Source organism: Gamsiella multidivaricata, assembly GCF_025024155.1.
Source record: "Gamsiella multidivaricata strain RSA 2152 chromosome Unknown BC939scaffold_111, whole genome shotgun sequence".
NCBI classification, from domain to species: Eukaryota; Fungi; Mortierellomycota; class Mortierellomycetes; order Mortierellales; family Mortierellaceae; genus Gamsiella; species Gamsiella multidivaricata.
In genome coordinates this window covers 41,416-59,751 of record NW_026251819.1, presented here as the reverse complement: position 1 = coordinate 59,751, position 18,336 = coordinate 41,416, and the positions used below count along the sequence as shown (strand labels likewise).

General features: G+C 51.1%; 5 protein-coding genes across 5 annotated transcripts; 1 reads left to right on the top strand and 4 right to left on the bottom strand.

Annotated features, from left to right (window-relative positions):
* Positions 1-1,302: 1,302 nt before the first annotated feature.
* BC939DRAFT_507931 (armadillo-type protein) lies at positions 1,303-5,452 on the top strand (the record flags this gene model as incomplete). The annotated part of the gene is made up of 7 exons (XM_051560945.1): positions 1,303-1,380; positions 1,537-1,626; positions 1,930-2,051; positions 2,166-3,519; positions 3,619-4,196; positions 4,446-4,519; positions 4,608-5,452. 7 exons carry the CDS (start codon positions 1,303-1,305, stop codon positions 5,450-5,452), a joined length of 3,141 nt encoding a protein of 1,046 aa, XP_051406907.1.
* Positions 5,453-6,365: 913 nt separating this feature from the next.
* Positions 6,366-11,552, bottom strand: BC939DRAFT_507930 (uncharacterized protein; the record flags this gene model as incomplete). Its single annotated transcript, XM_051560944.1, has 5 exons — positions 6,366-7,861; positions 7,989-9,393; positions 9,521-9,853; positions 10,050-10,126; positions 10,568-11,552. The coding sequence occupies 5 exons, from the start codon at positions 11,550-11,552 to the stop codon at positions 6,366-6,368; spliced, it is 4,296 nt and encodes a 1,431-aa protein (XP_051406906.1).
* Positions 11,553-11,925: 373 nt separating this feature from the next.
* On the bottom strand, positions 11,926-13,256 carry BC939DRAFT_29581 (uncharacterized protein). Its single transcript, XM_051551333.1, has 3 exons — positions 12,544-13,256; positions 12,278-12,429; positions 11,926-12,133 (listed from the first exon to the last, which is right to left on the bottom strand). Exons 1-3 carry the CDS (start codon positions 12,986-12,988, stop codon positions 11,990-11,992), a joined length of 741 nt encoding a protein of 246 aa, XP_051406905.1. The 5' UTR covers positions 12,989-13,256; the 3' UTR covers positions 11,926-11,989.
* A 268-nt stretch (positions 13,257-13,524) lies between these two features.
* On the bottom strand, positions 13,525-14,778 carry BC939DRAFT_481684 (Alpha/Beta hydrolase protein; the record flags this gene model as incomplete). Its single annotated transcript, XM_051559048.1, has 3 exons — positions 13,525-13,620; positions 13,713-14,125; positions 14,199-14,778. 3 exons carry the CDS (start codon positions 14,776-14,778, stop codon positions 13,525-13,527), a joined length of 1,089 nt encoding a protein of 362 aa, XP_051406904.1.
* A 170-nt stretch (positions 14,779-14,948) lies between these two features.
* On the bottom strand, positions 14,949-18,158 carry BC939DRAFT_481683 (DDHD domain-containing protein; the record flags this gene model as incomplete). The annotated part of the gene is made up of 8 exons (XM_051559047.1): positions 14,949-15,025; positions 15,126-15,626; positions 15,696-16,079; positions 16,169-16,929; positions 17,032-17,184; positions 17,257-17,372; positions 17,463-17,843; positions 17,940-18,158. 8 exons carry the CDS (start codon positions 18,156-18,158, stop codon positions 14,949-14,951), a joined length of 2,592 nt encoding a protein of 863 aa, XP_051406903.1.
* Between the last annotated feature and the right edge of the window lie 178 nt (positions 18,159-18,336).

Genomic DNA, 18,336 nt, shown 5'->3' with positions numbered 1-18,336 from the left:
GTCTAGGAGGTGGATGGACGAGGTATGCTCTTGTGAATCTTTGCGTTTACGATCGATGAGGATGGATACGGGCTGTAGGGAAGGAGACGAGACCGGGGATCGCATCGAGGGCTCAGCATCGTCGTCGTCACCAGAGTCGGACTCGATATCGAGTGGAGGGGTGCAGACGATCGCCGAGTCGATCATCATGTTTTCGAACCCGTCGTTGCGCTGGACGACGAGCGATGGGAGGCCGAGGCAGCGTTTCGGTCGCCGGACGGATGGATCTCGCTTGGGGAGGTCTTCAAAGGACAAGGCGGGCAGCAGTGACATTTTCCTCCGGTGGTGAGGTATTCAATGGCTTTTCTGTGAAGTGTGAAGTGTGAATGTGTGAATGTGTGAATGTGTGCCTGCAGACAGAGAGGATAAGGGACAGCAGGGCCGAAAGGGGCAGGGGCAGAGACGAAAGGAGTGTGGAGAGGGCGGGAGTGTGGGGGGGAGAAAGAAGAATCTGGGATGAGGATTGATTGCTGGAGGAACAAGGGCGGAGTGGGAAGACAGGGCGGCCACCATGGGCGCTTTTATTGCAAAGTATCTAGAGACGAAGAAGAAGCTACGTCTCTGTGTCTGGCTGTGTGTCTGGCTGTCCGGCGAAGTCGGCAGTTGGTTGGACCGGGGCCCCACACACCAAGACTTGGGAAAAGAAAAGCGAGGAGGCTGATTTGCTGGGGGGTCTTTCTTTTTCCTTTAGGCCCGAGGATGATATCATATATCATTTGCGGCTGGGCAAGCCCACCTTAAAAAGAAACGACCCGTCCTCAAACGCATCCCACCCCAGCAGACCAGGCCACGGCGAGGGGTCGCAGAGCTGCCGAGAGCCCCCATTCGAGCTGTGCCAGACGCTGTCCTTCCCACACATGCCCCCGATGGGCACCATTGGGCTGCTTATCACTGCGTCCACTCCACGGCCCATTATGATCCTCTACCCTTTACCCTTTTATCCTTAACGGGACATGATGCATTGGAAGCAGCTTGCTTGGGTCCAAGCGGGGGAGCGTCATCAGGTACGCTGCTGAGATATAGCCAGCCTGTGTACGTGAATCCTCACGTGGAATGCCCTAGGCTTCCCTCTAGATTTTCATTTAACTGATTCGACTCCATGTAAAAGAAATGCGCTGGACGAGAGTCCAAGATCTTGGAAGCGGCTTCCTTTTAAACAGAGCAGACCTGTAGACCTACAAGCGACCTCGTTTTTGCCGTCGCTTCTTCTTCACCTCCTCTTTCTCCTCTTTTTCTTCGTTCCTCCCCACTCTGTACCTCAGCATGGAGCAATACGTGGCTGGCCTCGAGCAGACCCTGCAGCAGGTCCTCTTTTCGAACGACAGCAATCAGATCAAGGAGGTGCGTTCTCGTCCAACACTGGATCTACTTTCGGATCCTTCCCTCAACCGTGCCTGGCTGCAATCCATCCTGATCCTGATCCTGATCCTGATCAGCCGCAACCGAAAATACTAATCCCCTTCTGCCTCTGTATCTTGTCATTTCTTATGATTACAGGCCACCAAGGCATTGAACTCCCAGTTCTTTGCTGATGCCAACTGCGTCCCCGCCCTTGTCCATATCATCCAGACTTCGCCCCAAAAGGAGGTAATAGCTCGATCATAATCAGCGGGCATGCATATGTGGAGTGTGGGTTCAATTGGCCTCATTGGGATGGCTGTCTTTGTTGCCCTTGTGTGCGTACGTCTTCTTCCTGAAGGAGTGGCGTTCTACACTTTTTTTTGTCAGCGGCTCAAGAAAGCACCTTCAACAAGATTCTGAGAGCACCCGCGAAGGAAAAAAAAAAAAAAAAAAAATGCAAAAACAAACAAACAAAAGGCAGACCAAATCACACACGTCTTATCTAATCATGCCTTGGCGCGTTTGTTGTTGCGAATTACTCTCCGCTAGATCCGTCAACTTGCTGCGGTCGAGCTCCGCAAGCAGATCTCGACCTGGTGGACAAAGATGGAGCAAGACGTCCGCACCAACGTCAAGGCTAAGCTCTTGGAAATCATCCTGAGCGAACAGGAGTAAGGTTTTTTTTTTTTTTTTTCAGCTGCGTCCGTGGGATATTGTTGAACCTGCCTTTAGTGTTGGTTCTCTCTTGCTAAGTATGTAGCCATTTCTTGTTTTTATCTTATTAGGGCTCTTCCCCGTCATTCGACCGCTCGTGTCATCGCCACCGTCGGAAGACTCGAGATTCCTGCCAACACCTGGAACGAGCTCCTCGCTTTTCTGTTCCAGTGCTCCAACAGCAGCACCGCCGGACACCGCGAGGTCGGTGTTTATGTGATCTATGCCATCTTTGAAGTCACCGATGCTTTTTCCGACAACTTGCGCCAGCTCTTGGAATTGTTCAGCCGCACCATTGTCGACCCCGATTCACAGATCGTCCGTATCACCACTGTCCAAGCCTTGGGCAAGATAGCCGACTTTATCGAGGAGGACCAGAAGGACGAAATCGCCATGTTCTCTGAGCTCGTTCCCCATATGGTCAACGTTCTCCAACAGTGCCTCAACGACAGCGACGAGGAGTCTGCTGCCAAGTGCTTCGACGTTTTTGATACGCTTTTATTGCTCGAGGTCCCTATTCTCTCTAAGCACATCCAGAACTTGATCCAGTTCTTCCTGAACGTTGGTGCCAATAAGACCTATGAGCCCGTCATGCGTGTCCAGAGTCTCTCCTTCCTCATGTGGGCCATTGCCTACAAGAAGACTAAGATCCAGCGCCTTAAGCTGGTTACTCCTATGATCCAAGCCTTGATGCCCATTGCTGCCGAAGAGGAGCCAGAGGATTCGGACGAGGACTCGCCTGCTCGTCTCGCCTTTAAGGTCATCAACACTCTTGCCACAAACCTTCCTCCTCAGCAGGTTTTCCCCGTCGCCATGGAGGGCATTCTCGCCTACATGGCCAATGCGGATCCCTTGTATCGCAAGGCCGCAATGGTCACCTTGGCTGTCCTGGTCGAAGGCTCTGTCGATTTCATCCGCCCCAAGTTCAATGATCTTCTCTTGGTTGTTTGCGCTGGCCTCCAGGATCCCGAGGCCAATGTGCGCCGTGCTGCCTGTATGGCTCTGAGCTCGTTCGCTGAGGAATTTGATCAGGAGGTCGCCGAGAACCACGCCACTCTTTTGCCCTTGGTCTTCAATCTCATGAATGAACCTACTCCCGAGATCACCAAGCAGGCCTGCAATGCCTTAGACGCCATCTTGGAGGGCTTGGGCGAGAACATCCTCCAGTACCTCCCTGTCCTGATGGAAAAGTTGCTGCACATGCTCGATCACGCTCAGGGCGAGACTCGCGCCATTGTTGTTGCTGCCATCGGTAGTGCCGCTCATGCCTCTGGCTCCGAGTTCACGCCTTACTTTCCCGAAGTCATGAAGCGTCTCCAGCACTTGATGACCCTTCACTCCAACGAAGACGAGCTCATGCTCCGTGCTGTCTCTACTGATGCCCTCGGCGCCATTGCTGCTGCTGTTGGCAAGGATGCTTTCCGAGTAAGTATGCAAAGCATTTGATCTGTAGTTCGGATCATCCCATCCTGGATACTCTGTGCACGATACTAACCTACTATGCTCATATTTGGTTCATTATAGCCCCACTTGAACGACCTCATGAACTTGGCTATGGAAGGATTACTTTTGGACAACACCCGCCTCCGTGAGTGCGGTTACTACTTCTTTGCTGGAATTGCCCAGGTCTTTGAAGACGAATTTTCGCCTTACTTGGCCGGCATTGTTCCTCAATTGATCGCTTCGTGCCAATTGGACGAGAATACCACCCGCTTCGACAATGACAATGGCGCCGTCGACGATGATGGAGAGGATACCTCGGAGGATCTGAACTACGTCTTCCGCTCGGCTGTTGCTGATGAGAAAGAGGTTGCTGCTGACACCATCGGGGAGTTCTTCCAACACACTCGGTCCGCATTCTTGCCCTATGTCGAGTCGAGTGTCAAGGAGTTGATCGACTTGACTACGCACATGTCTGACGGTGTCCGCAAGGCTTCCTGTGGCGCCTTGTTTAACTTCTTGCGCACCTTCTACAAATTGTCGAACTGCGAGGAGTGGAAGGCTGGTCTTCCTGTTGCTATCCCCCTTCATGACAATGTTGCCCAGCTCAACTCTTTGGTGATGCCAGCCATCCTTTCTATCTGGGAGGATGAAGATGACAAGTAAGTTCGACTAATCCATTTCTTACAAATAATGATGGAGCATGGACCGGAGGGGGAGGGGGATTTCAATGATGATCTCAGCACAGTTACTTTAAATCCAGCTCAATTCGATTTAGTCATGAGATGTATCGATTGAAACTGAACAAAAACACAGTGCTCTCTCAGCAGTTTACCAGGATATTCTGTATATTTGAGACGATGAACGCTAACATATTGGGGTCACTCGTACTACCTTCTACCACGACATAGAATGGTCGTTGTTCAGGTCTGTCAGGAGATGGTCGAAACTGTCAAGCTTTGTGGCCCTGGCATTATTGCCGATCGTAAGTCCTACAGAGGTTTGATCTACCCAACGTTTGGATACTGTTTAATTGTTATTAACTGGAAGTTTTTAATTGCGATTGTTCATAGATATCACTGCTATTGCCGAGCACTTGAACCTGATCTTTGAGAAGAAAGCCTACTGCCAGCAGGAACTTGCCGATGATGAGGGCCTGTTGGATGAAGACGAACAGGCCGAGTTTGATGCACTGTTGATCTCATCTGCCTCGGATTTGGTGGGCGCCTTGGCAGCAGCCTTGGGCGAGAGCTTTGTCCCTTATGCCAAGGTCTTTATTCCCCACATTGCCAAGTATTACAAAAAGTCCAAGCCCACGAGCGAGCGCTCGATGGCGATCGGATGCCTGGGTGAGATCGCCGCCGGCATGCTGAGCGGTGTGACTGAATTTACGGAAGTGATCTTCCCAATTGCTGTCAAGGGTCTTTCGGACGAGGAGGCCGAGGTCCGCAGCAACGCCGCCTACACAATTGGAGCCCTCTGTCAGAACACCAACCTCGACATCTCGTCTGAATATCCCACTCTTCTGGCGGCCTTATACCCCTTGTTCCAAGGCCAGAACTTGGACAATGTCACGGACAATGCCTGTGGTGCTGTGGCGCGCATGATCATGAAGCACCCCAACGCTGTGCCTATCGAGCAAATCCTGCCAGTCTTTGTCCAGGCTCTGCCCTTGAAGCGTGATTATGAGGAAAACGAGCCCGTGTACAAGCTGCTGTTCTCGTTGATCCAGTCCCAGAACACCTGGGTCTTCAACAACCTGAATCAGCTGCTGTCGATCTTTGCCGAGGTCTTATCAAAGGAGGATGAGCTCAAGCCCCACACTCGCCAAGAGATGATCGAGATCATTAAGGCCCTCAACTCACAGTTCCCGGCATTGGCCATTGGCGCCTCTCCCCTTAGCGCCTATCTTCAGTAGACATACCGGTCAGCTGCCCATCAAGGGAAAGATAACTGTAACGCTAGAACTCTTAATCGCATTTCCTTTCACAAAACATGTTAGCATAAAACCTTCATTGTTCTATTTAAACATGCAACTGGGATAGGAAGATTTGTCATGTGCCGTGCTGTTCAACACGACCTTCAAACCATGTTCCAGGACGCGTGCGTTTGCTGTGCTCTTTGCCACCAAACATGACCATCAGTCCATCGCCTACCTGAATTCTCAAGTGCACTATAGCCTAGCAATCCAAACAGGACGAAAACTCGGGGCGAGGACATAAAATTCTAGTCGGCATTATGCGCAGGCAGCCGATGCGACTTGCCTCATTTTCCTATCAAAATTTCGAGCAGCAAACGTCTTCAAAGAAAATCTCGTATGTCTTGCCTAATGAATCCATCCAAGGGACCGAATGATGGTAAAAGACGAAGGAAGTACTACTCTCCTTCCCTCTCCTCCTCCTCAGAACCTCTCAAGAGCTTTCTGACATAGCCTTGCAAGTCCTATGCAGCATCCATTCTTTGCTTGGTCCAGGTTAAGGACAGTGTTGATCACACCTTGGATGGATCAGCAGTGGGCGTGGACTGTACGGGAAGAGTCAGCTCTAGAGTCTTGGCCACGGTTTCGATTCCAGCGCCCACTGTTTGCTTGTCGATCCATGTCGCACTGGCACGAATTACCGCAACAAAGTCGTATTCTGCAAATAGCAAACACACCACGGTACACACTACAGTCCGCTAGCCCATTTTTTGGCGGTAAGTAATTCGTCTCGTCTTTTCAGCGTTGTTTAACGTATGGATCTATTAAATGTAATATCTTAATAATACAAACAGAACTGAAAAATGAGGATACAGAAGAGAAACCAAACATGATCTTTGCACTTCGTCTACGTTCAGGTTCTTCGTTTGAGAGAGTAGCTCTGGAATAAGAAAGGCCCTGTCTCAAACTTGGCCACCACTCGGTTCAACGTTGGATGGACCAACTCAAACATGAACACGAATCCAGGGTCTTCTAGATCCTTCGCCCCCAGCGCCGCCTTGCCAGTCGCAACTGTTGATGCCGATGTTGAAGGAGTCGAAGATGAGGACGCAGACGAAGACGAGGGCAGAGCAAGCTCTGCTGCGCGCCTGGCCTTCTCGCGCTGGACAAGATGATGCAGACTTGAACAGTTGACGCGCGCCTTGACCTCCACATGTCCATTGTGCAACTCCATTACCTCCGCATTGTAGTCCAAGTCCTCTAGCATAGCTTGCTGCATAGGGTTGACAGGAGCAGGGACACTGAATTGCAGGATCGGGTACGCCGTCGGGTCCTCGCGAGACACACGAGATGGCGAGACCTTCTTATTCTCATGGAGATACTTTGCGCAATTGTTACACGCGCCCTTGAGCTCGATGCCATCACCCTGGTGCTGATGGACCTCACTACTCGAAGCCTTGACCATCGTATTGCGCGTGCCGAGCTCGATCGAAGCCCTGAGAATATAGGTCATCTCGTTCAAGATCGACACTGGACGACCGTTTACGCGCTTGACCATCTCGCGAGGAAATCGGATTCCCAGGAATTCTCTGGGCAGTGGGATGTACTCCACGCCAGGCACAACCGTCGTCGTCAAACGAATCTCGATGTTGAAATTATCGCCTGTCCTAAATAAGTTCTCGGGCGTGGGGATCTCAACACCCGCTGGGGACACTGGTGTGCTGGAAGCAGCTCTGTGGAATGCAACTGTCATTTTAAGTCCATCTGAGGGCAACAATGCCTTGTTCAAGAGGCTCAGTCGGTCCTGGACCTCAGAGTACACACCGCTGTGATAGCCAGACTCCTCATTGTCGGTGGTAATCGTCTGTATACCAGGAACACCCCGAGGGATCTCATCGCCCTTCAAGACCTTCATGTTGACGGTGATCGAGCCGTCCGAGCCAACAACATGCATCGGTGGTAAATCCTGCTGGTACAATGGTGGCATGTCGTGTGTGAGATGAACGCCCCTGAGCGTCTGTGCCAATTGAGCCAACGTATTATCTTCACTCCCCTCCACAGATGCTGCAGGGGTCATTCCAGCGCCGACCTCCTTAGGCGCAGTCCCCACAATAACTGGAGCATTTTCGTCCGTCACCTGAGAAGCAACCGCAGCATCGCCTTTCTCCTCTTCTGCCTGCTCCTCTGAATCAGATTCACTCTCTGATGACTCCAATGTCCCCTCGTGCTCAATCTGAACCAGATTTGGCTGTCCAAGCGTGTTACCCAAAACCAGCGTCCTTAAGGTCTTCGAATAACGTTCGCAGCAGACCGACAAATAGCCAACGACGGCACGTGTAGGCGTGACGGGACGAGGCAAGAAATTGTAGAAATCCTTGGGGGTCTTGGCACCAGACGAGGTGGCTCCGGCTATTTGTAGCATATCATAAAAAAATAAGTAGATAAAAAAAAAGTCCATGTTAGCATTCTAGTTTTTGAGGGGCCACAACGCATTATAATGTACAGAGACAGCAGGAAGTCTCGTTGCAATACATACCCAGAACCAGAGAACGGACAACGAGTTCGCTCTCTTTAACGACCGCATACATAAGTGGTGTCATGCCCCAGGTGTCGAGAGCCTCGAGCTCACATCCCTCCTCGATCAAGCGCATGGTTAGCCTATCGAGTCCAAGCAGGATGCTGAGGTGGAGCAAGTTACCCTGGTCATCCAGAGGCATAGAAATGTCGAATCCTGCCGGAAGCTGATCAAGAGTCTTTAGAATTCCCTCCTCCACTTGATCCAGCGTCAAAATGGTCGAATCGTCCATATGATCAGCCGAGTCCGACATAACATTCCCGCCCAAGGGCGAGCGAGGTGAAGCTGACGCTAGCCCAGGAATACTATTCAAGATATCGTTGGCACTGCCTTTCTGACCAGTGGCCTGACTGTGTAGATATTCAAGAGCACGGTGGGCGAGTCGGAGCTGGAGCTGCAAAATCAAGAGCTCAGTCTCAGAGTCGTCGGTATATGTGAACTGACTCAGATCTACAAAGGTGTTACCGACGCTGTCATAGATGGTGATGGAAACGGTTCCGGGTAAGGGGCTGTCGGGGGCCTTACAGATGATCAGGTTAGATGTCTCAACGACGATGTCTTGGGCAGGAAAGCATCCAAAGTAGGGAACCATGCCATCGCGGAAGAACAGTCCACGGAGTACGACGTCTGTGATCTTGCGGATGGGGCCATGGTCGGGTCTGACCTCAAAGATCCTTGGAGGTTGCGGCTGCAGGGGTTGTGATGGATCCAATATGTTATTGTCAGTCGAATTCAGGAGCTGTTGGTTGCCGATAGTGCTGGTTCCGAATTCAAGATCGCTTGGCTGATCGTCGCCAAAGTTCGACATGGCCGAAGCGCCTGGGACGTTGTCCTGCATGAACGAGAGTGGCGAAGGGTAAGTGGAGCTGCTTGAGGTTGACCCTGATCGAAGGAACTCATCTTGCCGGCTGGGGAACAGCTGTGACGTCTGGATCTGGTCAGCTAGGCTGGGAATATCCTTTTGGCGCTTGACTACCTTGGTCTTGGGCATAGGTCCGTCCTTAGTGACCTTGGACGGTCGCTGGTTAGGGTAGACCCGCTTAGCCTTGTGGTGGCCAGAGCACATGATCGGTGCAGTATAGCAGCTGGCGATGGTGTCAGCATCATCCTCCCTTGAGTCTGCGCCCAGGGGACTTATGTTCATCTTCGTCACGTTGTTCAGAACGCTGCTTGTACGCCTGAGTCGGAACTCAAAGAGATATCGGTCCTTGTTACCGCGCTCGCCATGGTCTGTGGATGAGCAGATTACCTTGGCCAGGATGGTGACGGATCCAGTCGTCGTGTCGAGGTGGGCGTATGAAGATGGGTCTGTTACTGATGGCGAGAGAGGATCAAGCAAGACCAGAATAGGGGAAGAAGGACCGTACTACTTCACCACACACACACGCGTCCAGCTCGTTAGACAGCGATCTTCTCACTGACATCATACAGATCCACGATCGTGATGAAAATGAAAGAACAAGGCAATTGGACGACTTTGTCCTCCTCTTTACCTTATGGCAGCACTTGGCACAAGCACCTTTCCTAACCTGGCGACTCTTGGCAAGATGCACAATGATCTGCAGGGTCAAGGGCTCGGCACCGGCGCGAGGTTCGCCAGCGGTGTTGATGGCTTCGCGACGATCGACACGCATGGCCGGGTATTTTGTTGAGGACTGAGCGGGGGAACCCTGCTTGTTGAGCTGGAGCTTGATGAGGAACTGCTGGCCGGTGCGAACCTCCTGAACGGCGGGGGCCTGAATGATTCCACCCGTGGGTGAGATCTCCTCCATCTGGTCCTTCTTCTGGATAATCCATGCGTCGAGCGTGTATCCCGCCATCTGTGTCTAAATGATCCATTGGTGATTACACATGACAATAGTCGGTTAGCAGGTTGTTATAGTAACTATGCAACGAGGAGACGTGCGGGTGATCATATAAAAAGCACACAGGCACACTGCATAAACAGATCTTCAGAAACCAAAAAAAAAATGAAAACGAGTAAAGAGAGCACAAATTAAATTAAGGTTCATAGGGCATTACCTCGGGGGAGAAACCAGAAGACTGGATGCTCATATCACTGGCGCCACTTGAGTGTGACAACCTCCGCAAGAGATCGTCTTTTTTATCATTGCAACGAAATATTGGCCGTTGCAAACAGATGAACAACAAGATAGGTAGGAGGTAGGGAGCGAAAAGACAGCGCGCATATATATATGTGTGTGAGAGAGAGAGAGAGAGAGAGAGAGAGAGAGAGAGAGAGAGAGAGAGAGAGAGAGAGAGAGAGAGAGAGAGAGAGAGAGAGAGAGAGAGAGAGAGAGAGAGAGAGAGAGAGAGAGAGAGAGAGAGAGAGAGAGAGAGAGAGAGAGAGAGAGAGAGAGAGAGAGAGAGAGAGAGAGAGAGAGAGAGAGAGAGAAAGAGAGAGAGAAAGAGAGAGAGGTATGATGAGTAATGTGGCATTGGCATACAGACAAGCTTTGTTGCACCAGGTTTAAATCCCTTGAGCTGTTCAAGGGCGGAGATCAAAGCAACATAGGAAACCAATGAATGCTTACACTCACCGGTGTTAGTACCGAACAAAGATGAGCCTCCGTTCAGCATGGCGTGCTCATGTCGTATCCATCCATTTGCTTGGTTGCCGTCCACTCCATTACGGGCAAGAGTGGAGCCGGGAAGCGCTACGAGGCCAGCAGAGGTCGTGTCCATGCTCACATTGGTCATGTTAATTGTCAACTGTGACTCTTGCGACTGGCCTGTCTCGTACTTGAGCGGATGATAGAACGGGTTATTGTTGCTGAATGCCTGCTGCCGTTGCTGTACTTTCTGTTGCTGCTGCTGCTGAGCCTGTATTGGGAGACCAGTGATTTGCTGCACTGGTTGCTGTAGCACAGGGAGGTTGGAGGCGAAGGTTTGGTGCTGATGCATCGGAAACGGGGCCATGGCCAAGATATCCATTGAGGCGGTTGTGGGAACTGAGGCACTGATTAGTTTCGGAGGGCCGGTCTTGTTGCTGCTGGTACCGAGGAATGGGTGGACAAATGACTGAGACAGGAGCTGGTGCGGCTGTGGTTGTGGTGGTTGCTGAGGAGGGAATGGAGCCGTAGCAGGAGCAAGAGGGGACTGAGTTGGCACAAAATCGAGGGGATCGGACGGGGGCTGGGTTGCAGGGGAGAGCGAGGAGGAGGCTGATCTATGTTCAAGCGAATGAGGGCGGCGGTGGTGGCGCTGTAGCTGTTCTTGGTACTCTTCCTGGAGGCGTTGCTTCTGACGGAGCTGCAGGAGCTGGAGCTGGAGCTGGGCCTGTTGCTGCTGCTGTTGGAGGAGCAGACGCTGTTGTAGAAGGTGCTGCTGTTGGAGCTGTGGGTGGTCGAGGGGATACTGTGGTTGGAATGGGAGTTGGTGTTGTTGTTGGTGGCGGTGAGGGTCAAGGGCGGCGGCGGCGGCGGCAGAGGGAGGGGAGGAGGAGGAGGAGGAGGAGGAGGAGGATGGAGAAGAGAAAGAGGCCGCGAGGGAGGGCGAGGAAAGCAGCAGCGTTTGAGGCAGCATCGGATTGGGCGTCTGTCTGTCTGTCTGTCTGTCTGTCTGTCGCTGAGGCGGAGGAGAAGTGCGAAGCGAGTGGGCGACAAAAAAAAAAAAAAAGGCGATCGTGAGAGCGATGAGAGGCAGGATGAACAGAGAGAGAAAGAGAGAGGGTTGTGATTGCGAATCTGTTTTATGGCGACAACACACAGCCATATGCAGTAAGAGAAATCAAGCACGCAACAATGAAGTCCGCTACTACCAAACCATGTAACCCGCTCTGATCGGGAAATGCGAGATGTAAAAATGCGTCTCAGCGACTCCAAGACTTGCCCTTTTTGAGGGGCAGGCTCTATCTATCCTGCAGCTGCAGCCCTGTCCATGGCTATCCAAGGACTCCATCGAGGGGTAGGTGCCAACCAAAATGAGATTTTATTTTATATCATGCCCCATCTCCAGCTCCCCTACAGATACATCATACTCTCGACACTGCCGTCGTCCTCGCTCCTTAGCACGCTATACTGAATGGCTCTCTCTGCCGAAAATACAGCCGAGTTCTTATCTCCAATCACTAATGCCAGCGATGTAGTCAAGTTCTCGAGGACAGTCTAGTATTGACGATGGTTTTTGTGCGTAGCCAAATGGGGCAAAAAAAATAAAATTAATATAATAATAATAAAAATACAAAAACGTATTAGCATCAGTCTGAGTAATGTCCTAGTCAAATACCGGTGCCCATTTTATTCCCTTACCTGGGATTCCTTGAGACCTGTCCCCTTCTTGGCAGGATGCACCAATGCCGTTGTAGGAACGCCAGCAAACGTCAGCAGGGTCAAGAACGTGTTCAGGATATGATCTCCCAATGCCACATCCCTCGGTACTGCTGGGAACTCGACCGCTCCATCTAATACATTTTCATAGGTTATCCAAACATACAAACGTCAATACTGAGGCCCTGGCCCCTTTCATTCCGTTTCCGACTCTTCTTTATCATGCAGAACTAGTGTATAGAGCATACCATGATGAATTTGCACCACATGTGTCCGCTGCTCCTTTGTTGCGAAATTTGACGCGGCAACCAGGATGATCTTCTCTGTACCTGAGGTTTGTGCCTGGTTGACAATAGCCTCGCACAGATAGGACGCCTGTTCCATAGTTGGTGGTGCTACAACGATGGTCAATAGGCTCATCCTCTGTTGGTTCGCGTCAACTGCTGCTGTGGAATGCTGGATCTTATTCGTGGCCGCGAAATTTGATCGGCTGTTGCTTCCGGCGTTACTGTTTTTTGATGACCTTGAGCAATAATGGGACCATGTTGGAATCGACGTGCCATTGGTGTGTGCATCGGCAGCACTGAGCAAGATCTTGGGTCCTGCCAAAAGTACGTCTGGGAATGCAATCACAAGTGTAGACTCAAACTTTGGGATCGATCCGATGGTTGATGCTGTAGACTGATTGGCCATTGCTGCTTGTCTGTGTCGTGCGCTTTTTTGTTGATTCCTCGTTCGTGGTTCCAGGGTTTCGATCCTTTGTCCGCTGTTGTAGGCAAGAGTGATGCTAGACTAGCAATTGCTTATGACTGCATCGCAGACTTGCCTTGCGTAAACCCAGACGCGTCATTGGAGGTGACTTGTTATTAAGACGCGTGTCGTGCTCGCGTGTCACCATCTCGCGTAGAGAAAATTTGGTTATGGACTCGACGCGTACAGGAATGCATTTCACGACTACACTGGTCGGTCCAGCTAGCCATCCTTGGGCATGACGACCCTTCGGTCGGCAAACGCTTCAACGGCTAATGCCTCTCCTCCATTCTCTCAAGAAAAATACATCCTCCTAGGCTTTTTGTTCTTTCGATCTGCCAAGACATGTACGATACAATGCTTTTTTGTTTGTTTGTTTGTCTTCGACGTAGGATACACACGCACTGTAGTCTCTACCTCTTCTCTTTCCCTCGGCAGCAGTAGCTATACACGAAGAGCGCACTCAGCCTTCCGTATGCTTACTTGATTTCATATACGTTTGACATGCCCTCCATAGTCGTGGAACGATGATCCAGGACCCTTGCAAAGAACTCCATCAACGGCCGCCAACCAGACTATGGGAATATTATAAGGAAAAGTCAAATTTCATATCGGCTGCGCAGGTCCTTCATAATAGCAAAACGACCCGTCCCTTTGTATCCCTTACCTCGCTGGCCGGCATACCATGGCCCATTCCTTCTACGATCTGCTGCTCTACGTTCGCCTTTCCAAACGTCTTCTGCAAATACTTGAACCGCGCCTTCGCCTCCTGAATCGTCCGTAGATCATCTTTGTCCCCCTGCATCACCAGCACCTGCGTGTTCGACGGCTTCACCGCCGGCTCGTCATTTTGCGCCTCCTCCATTAAATACCCTGCCACGCTGATCACCGCCCGCAGGTTCAGTCCTCCAAACGCCGCCAAGTCCAGCGCAATCTCCCCTCCCTGTGAGAACCCAAACAACGAAATCTTGCGTGACTCAAACCCGCAGTGATCGATGCAGTGACGAATCAGCTTTATAAGCTCTGGGCGCACCAGCTGCTTGACTTGCAACATTCTCTCGGGGCTGTCGGGGCCAAGTACTATGGAGATACAAGGCGTATTAATATGAAGTACAAAAAAAAAGAGGCTATTGCTGCTGCTAGTGTCACTTACACTCCCCGTTCAAGTTGTTAAAGGACGGGTACCACTGCCACCCCTCTTGCTCCAGATACGGCACTGGGGTCGGTGCCTGGACACAGCACGTCGCTGTCTGGGGCAACTGCATATTCTGTGCCAGCTTGACAAAATTCGGCTTAATCTTATCACCCAGCCCATGGAAAAACAAGACCAAGTTCTCATCTACGCCATCCGGCGAGGGCTGGTACTCGAACTTGAGTGTCGTGGACGATGCCTGCGGACTGGTCTTGCGAATCGAAGTGGGCGACGTCTTGGATTCTATTGGATGAGCGTTTAAGACTTTGCTGGGGTCTGGAAGTGTCGGCGTTGATGATGTCTGCTTGTTTTCTGTTGCTGTTGAGGAAGAGGGAGGCGAGGAAGAAGAGGTTGGCGGTGTCGCTTTGGTAGTGGGGGTCGCTGTAGAGGAGGTAGAGGGGGTGCAGGCGATCTTATGGGTGGGCCAGTCCCTGCGCTGGCAGGTTTCGGAACAATAGTGCACCACCTTGCAACGCGAGCACCGGGTTATTGAGGGTGTTTTGCAGACCACGCAGGGGGGTTTACTGACAGCAGTGGCCATGTTGTTTGAGATGAAGGATCAGATGTTCAGATGTGGTGATGGCGAAGGCTTGAAAGAGATTTAAAGAGCCTGCCATTACCTTGACATCCACATGTGGCTTCGCACAGCAAGACTTGCACAGCACTTTTTTTTAATTTTTTTTCGGTGAAGGGTCTTTATTCAACTGAGGTCTATTTAGAGTCCATGTCGTAGGTCTGGCGGATTATAAAGGCTGCGACATCGCTGTCGGACCAATACTGCATATGAACTAAACCGTAGGCAACATACGCGCGTTAACAAGATCATGTTCACTCATATATAACATCGTACCATATCATGCCGTAGGAAGAATTGGGCACTATCCATACCTGAGAGGGCCGAGAGATAGGCGTTTTCGAACACCCCCTCCTGTAGACACCAGTCCACTCGTCCAGTCTTGTTCAGGGCTTTGACCTTGGCCTTGCTGATCATGCTATTCATCTCCGGTGTTACTCTAGGCGTCGTCGATCCATTGGCCTGCGAGAGCGCTCCGTCCACAAGTTCCGATCCATCAATAATCGTGCTCATCTCCGTCTCGCTCGCCAAGCCGGACGCACCTCCAGCTTCCTGTACTTTGACGCTATGGATCACTGCTGCGTTTGACATAGGGTTGGTCCGGAATCCGAGTGCACGGGTGAACATTGAGGTGGTGATCCCCATTTTGACTGACTCAATCATGGTGTTGGCTCGATTCGCAAGGTCGTTGCTGAAATCCTGAATACCGATATGAAGACCTTTGAGACCGCCCTTGTGATACGGAATAAGCGCTGGTCGAGTCTTTGATCCAAATGATCGCGAGATCAACGGCTCCACACGATGTGCTACTGGATCTGAGCGGTGAAAGATGTTGTATAGATTTTCAACCGCTGGTCGGAAACAAGGCGCCAGTGTCGACTCACCTGTGGTGCTCGCGTCCGAGAGCCTAGCACCTAATTTGCATCCCTTGAGCAGCAAGAACAGACCAATAGGGCTGCCGAGAGCGAAAAAATTGGTCACCGGAAAGTCCAGGGACACTGGATTGTACATCCCCTGGTCGAACGAGATGAACTTTTCGTACACTGGCGATGAAGGAATGGGCTGATATTGCATTGGGCTGAAGGGTTGATGGTTCAGGATGTCGAGCGCGAGTAGTGATCCAAGCGAATGGCCTAGAATTGAGACCTTGCCACCTCTGCGCAAGAAGTCTGGGTTGTGATGAACGAAACTTCTGTAGACCCTGTTCAGCTCGTTCGTGACAACCTCCATCATTTTGCGCTTATAGCTGGGCGTCATGTAAAGGAGCACTACAAGTGTACATATCAGCAGAGTCGTTAGTAACATCGAGTATACTCAGCAAAAGCAAAAGGAGCAGCTTCATACAAGTACAACCTACCATCCATCAGGACATCCGAAACAAGCATACGAATAGTAGGCACGCCGTCCAGCATAATGTCCTCCATAGTTGGGCAGCCCTCCTCGGCCTCTGGTGTGCTCAGATCCCGTTGAAGTTCCTCATCCTCGTTTGCCATGCCGAATGTAATCTGTCTTCTCCACTCGACAGGTAAAACCTGGACTCCTGATCCGGACGGTACTGCATATGGATTTTTGGACGCAGTTGAACCTCCCATCTTTGACGTCGCCTCCTTGTCCTTTTCCGCACCACCAGCCTGGTCCTTGGGCGTCGCATTTCCCGGCGACTGCTGAACAAAAGTCGCCGCAGTCTCCTTCATAGTCCGTCGCATGACATTGACATCGTGGATAAAATTGATGGCCTCCATCCTATCGCCCAGCTTTTGTCCGACGCCGTGGATCACCAGCACTAGGTGGTCGATCGTCCGCTCCTCGTTCTCTTCCTCATTTGAGTAGTCGTCAATCTCGTGAGACTCCTGGATGGTATCCTTCTCTTCCTCTGTCAATCGCTTAGTCTTTTGCTGCAGCGACTGTGCGGCTTCTCTTTTCTTCTGGATCTCTGAAGTTTCCTTCTTCTTTGTGTCGGTACCATCCTTCTTTTTCTGGGCCGCATCCTCGGACGCCTTCTTGGAGACAAACTTTTCGACCTCATCGTAACCTCGAATTAGATGCGCCCCTCCTAGTGTCGCGGTCAGAGATACTTTGGTGAATATTGTCTTTGCAAATTTACTTTTCAGATCATCGCTATTCCAAATAGTAGTAATAATAATAAAAAGGGTGTTAGAGGCCGGTTTCGACCAGTTCTTGCTTAGCCTACGTATGACAGCGATACCGTCATCGATGTACCTCAGTAACCATGCATGGTGGGCGTCAGTAAAGACGACGTATTGTGAGATGTATTTGCCAAGAAGCGCCCAACTTTTCTCGGGTCTGACTTCGACCACTTCCTTCCCCGATGCATCCAGTGTTGGAGGAGGAGCAATCCAGGGCCGATGTTTGCTACATGAATGATCACCTGATTAGTTTCGGCACAAAGAGGGACAGCCCAAAGGTTTATCCATCAGTGCTTACTTGTATCCATATTCAATCTGCTGAGTTAGATTGGCCTCGCATGGGACGAATTTGCCGTCCAGCTGTAAGAACCACACAGCTCGCCTGACCTCATACGTTGGCCCCAGCCAGTAAACCTAATCATGAGCACACAGGATTATATCTTTCCTTGGTCAGTTTGCCCAATCTAGAAAAAGCCATATGATAGTCCAAAAGGGCAAACCTACGGGCTTGATCTCCATTTTCTGAATGTTCACTTGAAAAAGATAATCCTCGTTTACGAGGATGGACGTGCCTGCAGACGAAGATGATAACGACGCTGAAACGTTCGGTCCATTGGGGTCGGGCACATGAAGCCTTGCAACCTGCTCCTGATGTGTATGATCCACTGCTGCACCTTCTGCACCTGCTGCTGTCTCCTGCGACACAACTCTTTCTTCGCGCGAAGGTTGGGTCAATTGGTAGGCCCTCTCGAGTGCATTGGAGTCCCGGATACTGAATGGTACCCATGTTGTGGCAGGCTTTCTGGGCGGAGGAGGCGTTTTTAGATTCCTTCTGGGCTCATGGGGCTTTGTCAAAGGTGAGTCCACAGCATGGAACCATCGAATCTGAGGTTGGATAAATAGACAGAAAAAAAAAAAGAGTTAGAGCCATATGGACGGTTAGCCTCAGGGCCCGTGTGTTCACGGTCGACGTTCACCTACTGGCTCAGGGGGAGGGGGTATGCCGTCCTCATGCTCAAGGTCATGCTCCTGCAGCGCAAGCAGAGTCTCGGCCTGAGCATCGGTGTCTGGCATGGCGATGTCTGCAGGCTGAGCAGGTGCAACAGGCCCAATGGGTTCAGCAAGGTCTGGTTCGGGGCCAGATTCGGGTTTTTTCTCGGCCTCGAGTTTTGCGGATTTGGTTTGGAAGACGGACAGCATGAAAATTTGCTTTGGCGGAATGATCTGGGGAGGATGGGTGGAGTTGTGCTGTCGACAACGATGAGAAGAGGAGATGCTGTACAGAAAGTGAGGAAGTGCAGAGCACACATACTACTTGAGGTACAATGCGGTGTTTGCCACGTGTATATACAAAGTCGTGCCCAGCAATACGCATCGT

Bases quoted from the DNA above. Each gene is read 5' to 3' on its own strand.
- BC939DRAFT_29581 (XM_051551333.1), bottom strand. From the start codon at position 12,988: ATGGCCAATCAGTCTACAGCATCAACCATCGGATCGATCCCAAAGTTT. The intron at 12,430-12,543 runs GTATGCTCTATA...AAAATGTATTAG, and splicing joins TGTGGTGCAAATTCATCATG to ATGGAGCGGTCGAGTTCCCA. The intron at 12,134-12,277 runs GTAAGGGAATAA...CGTCAATACTAG, and splicing joins CAGGTCTCAAGGAATCCCAG to ACTGTCCTCGAGAACTTGAC.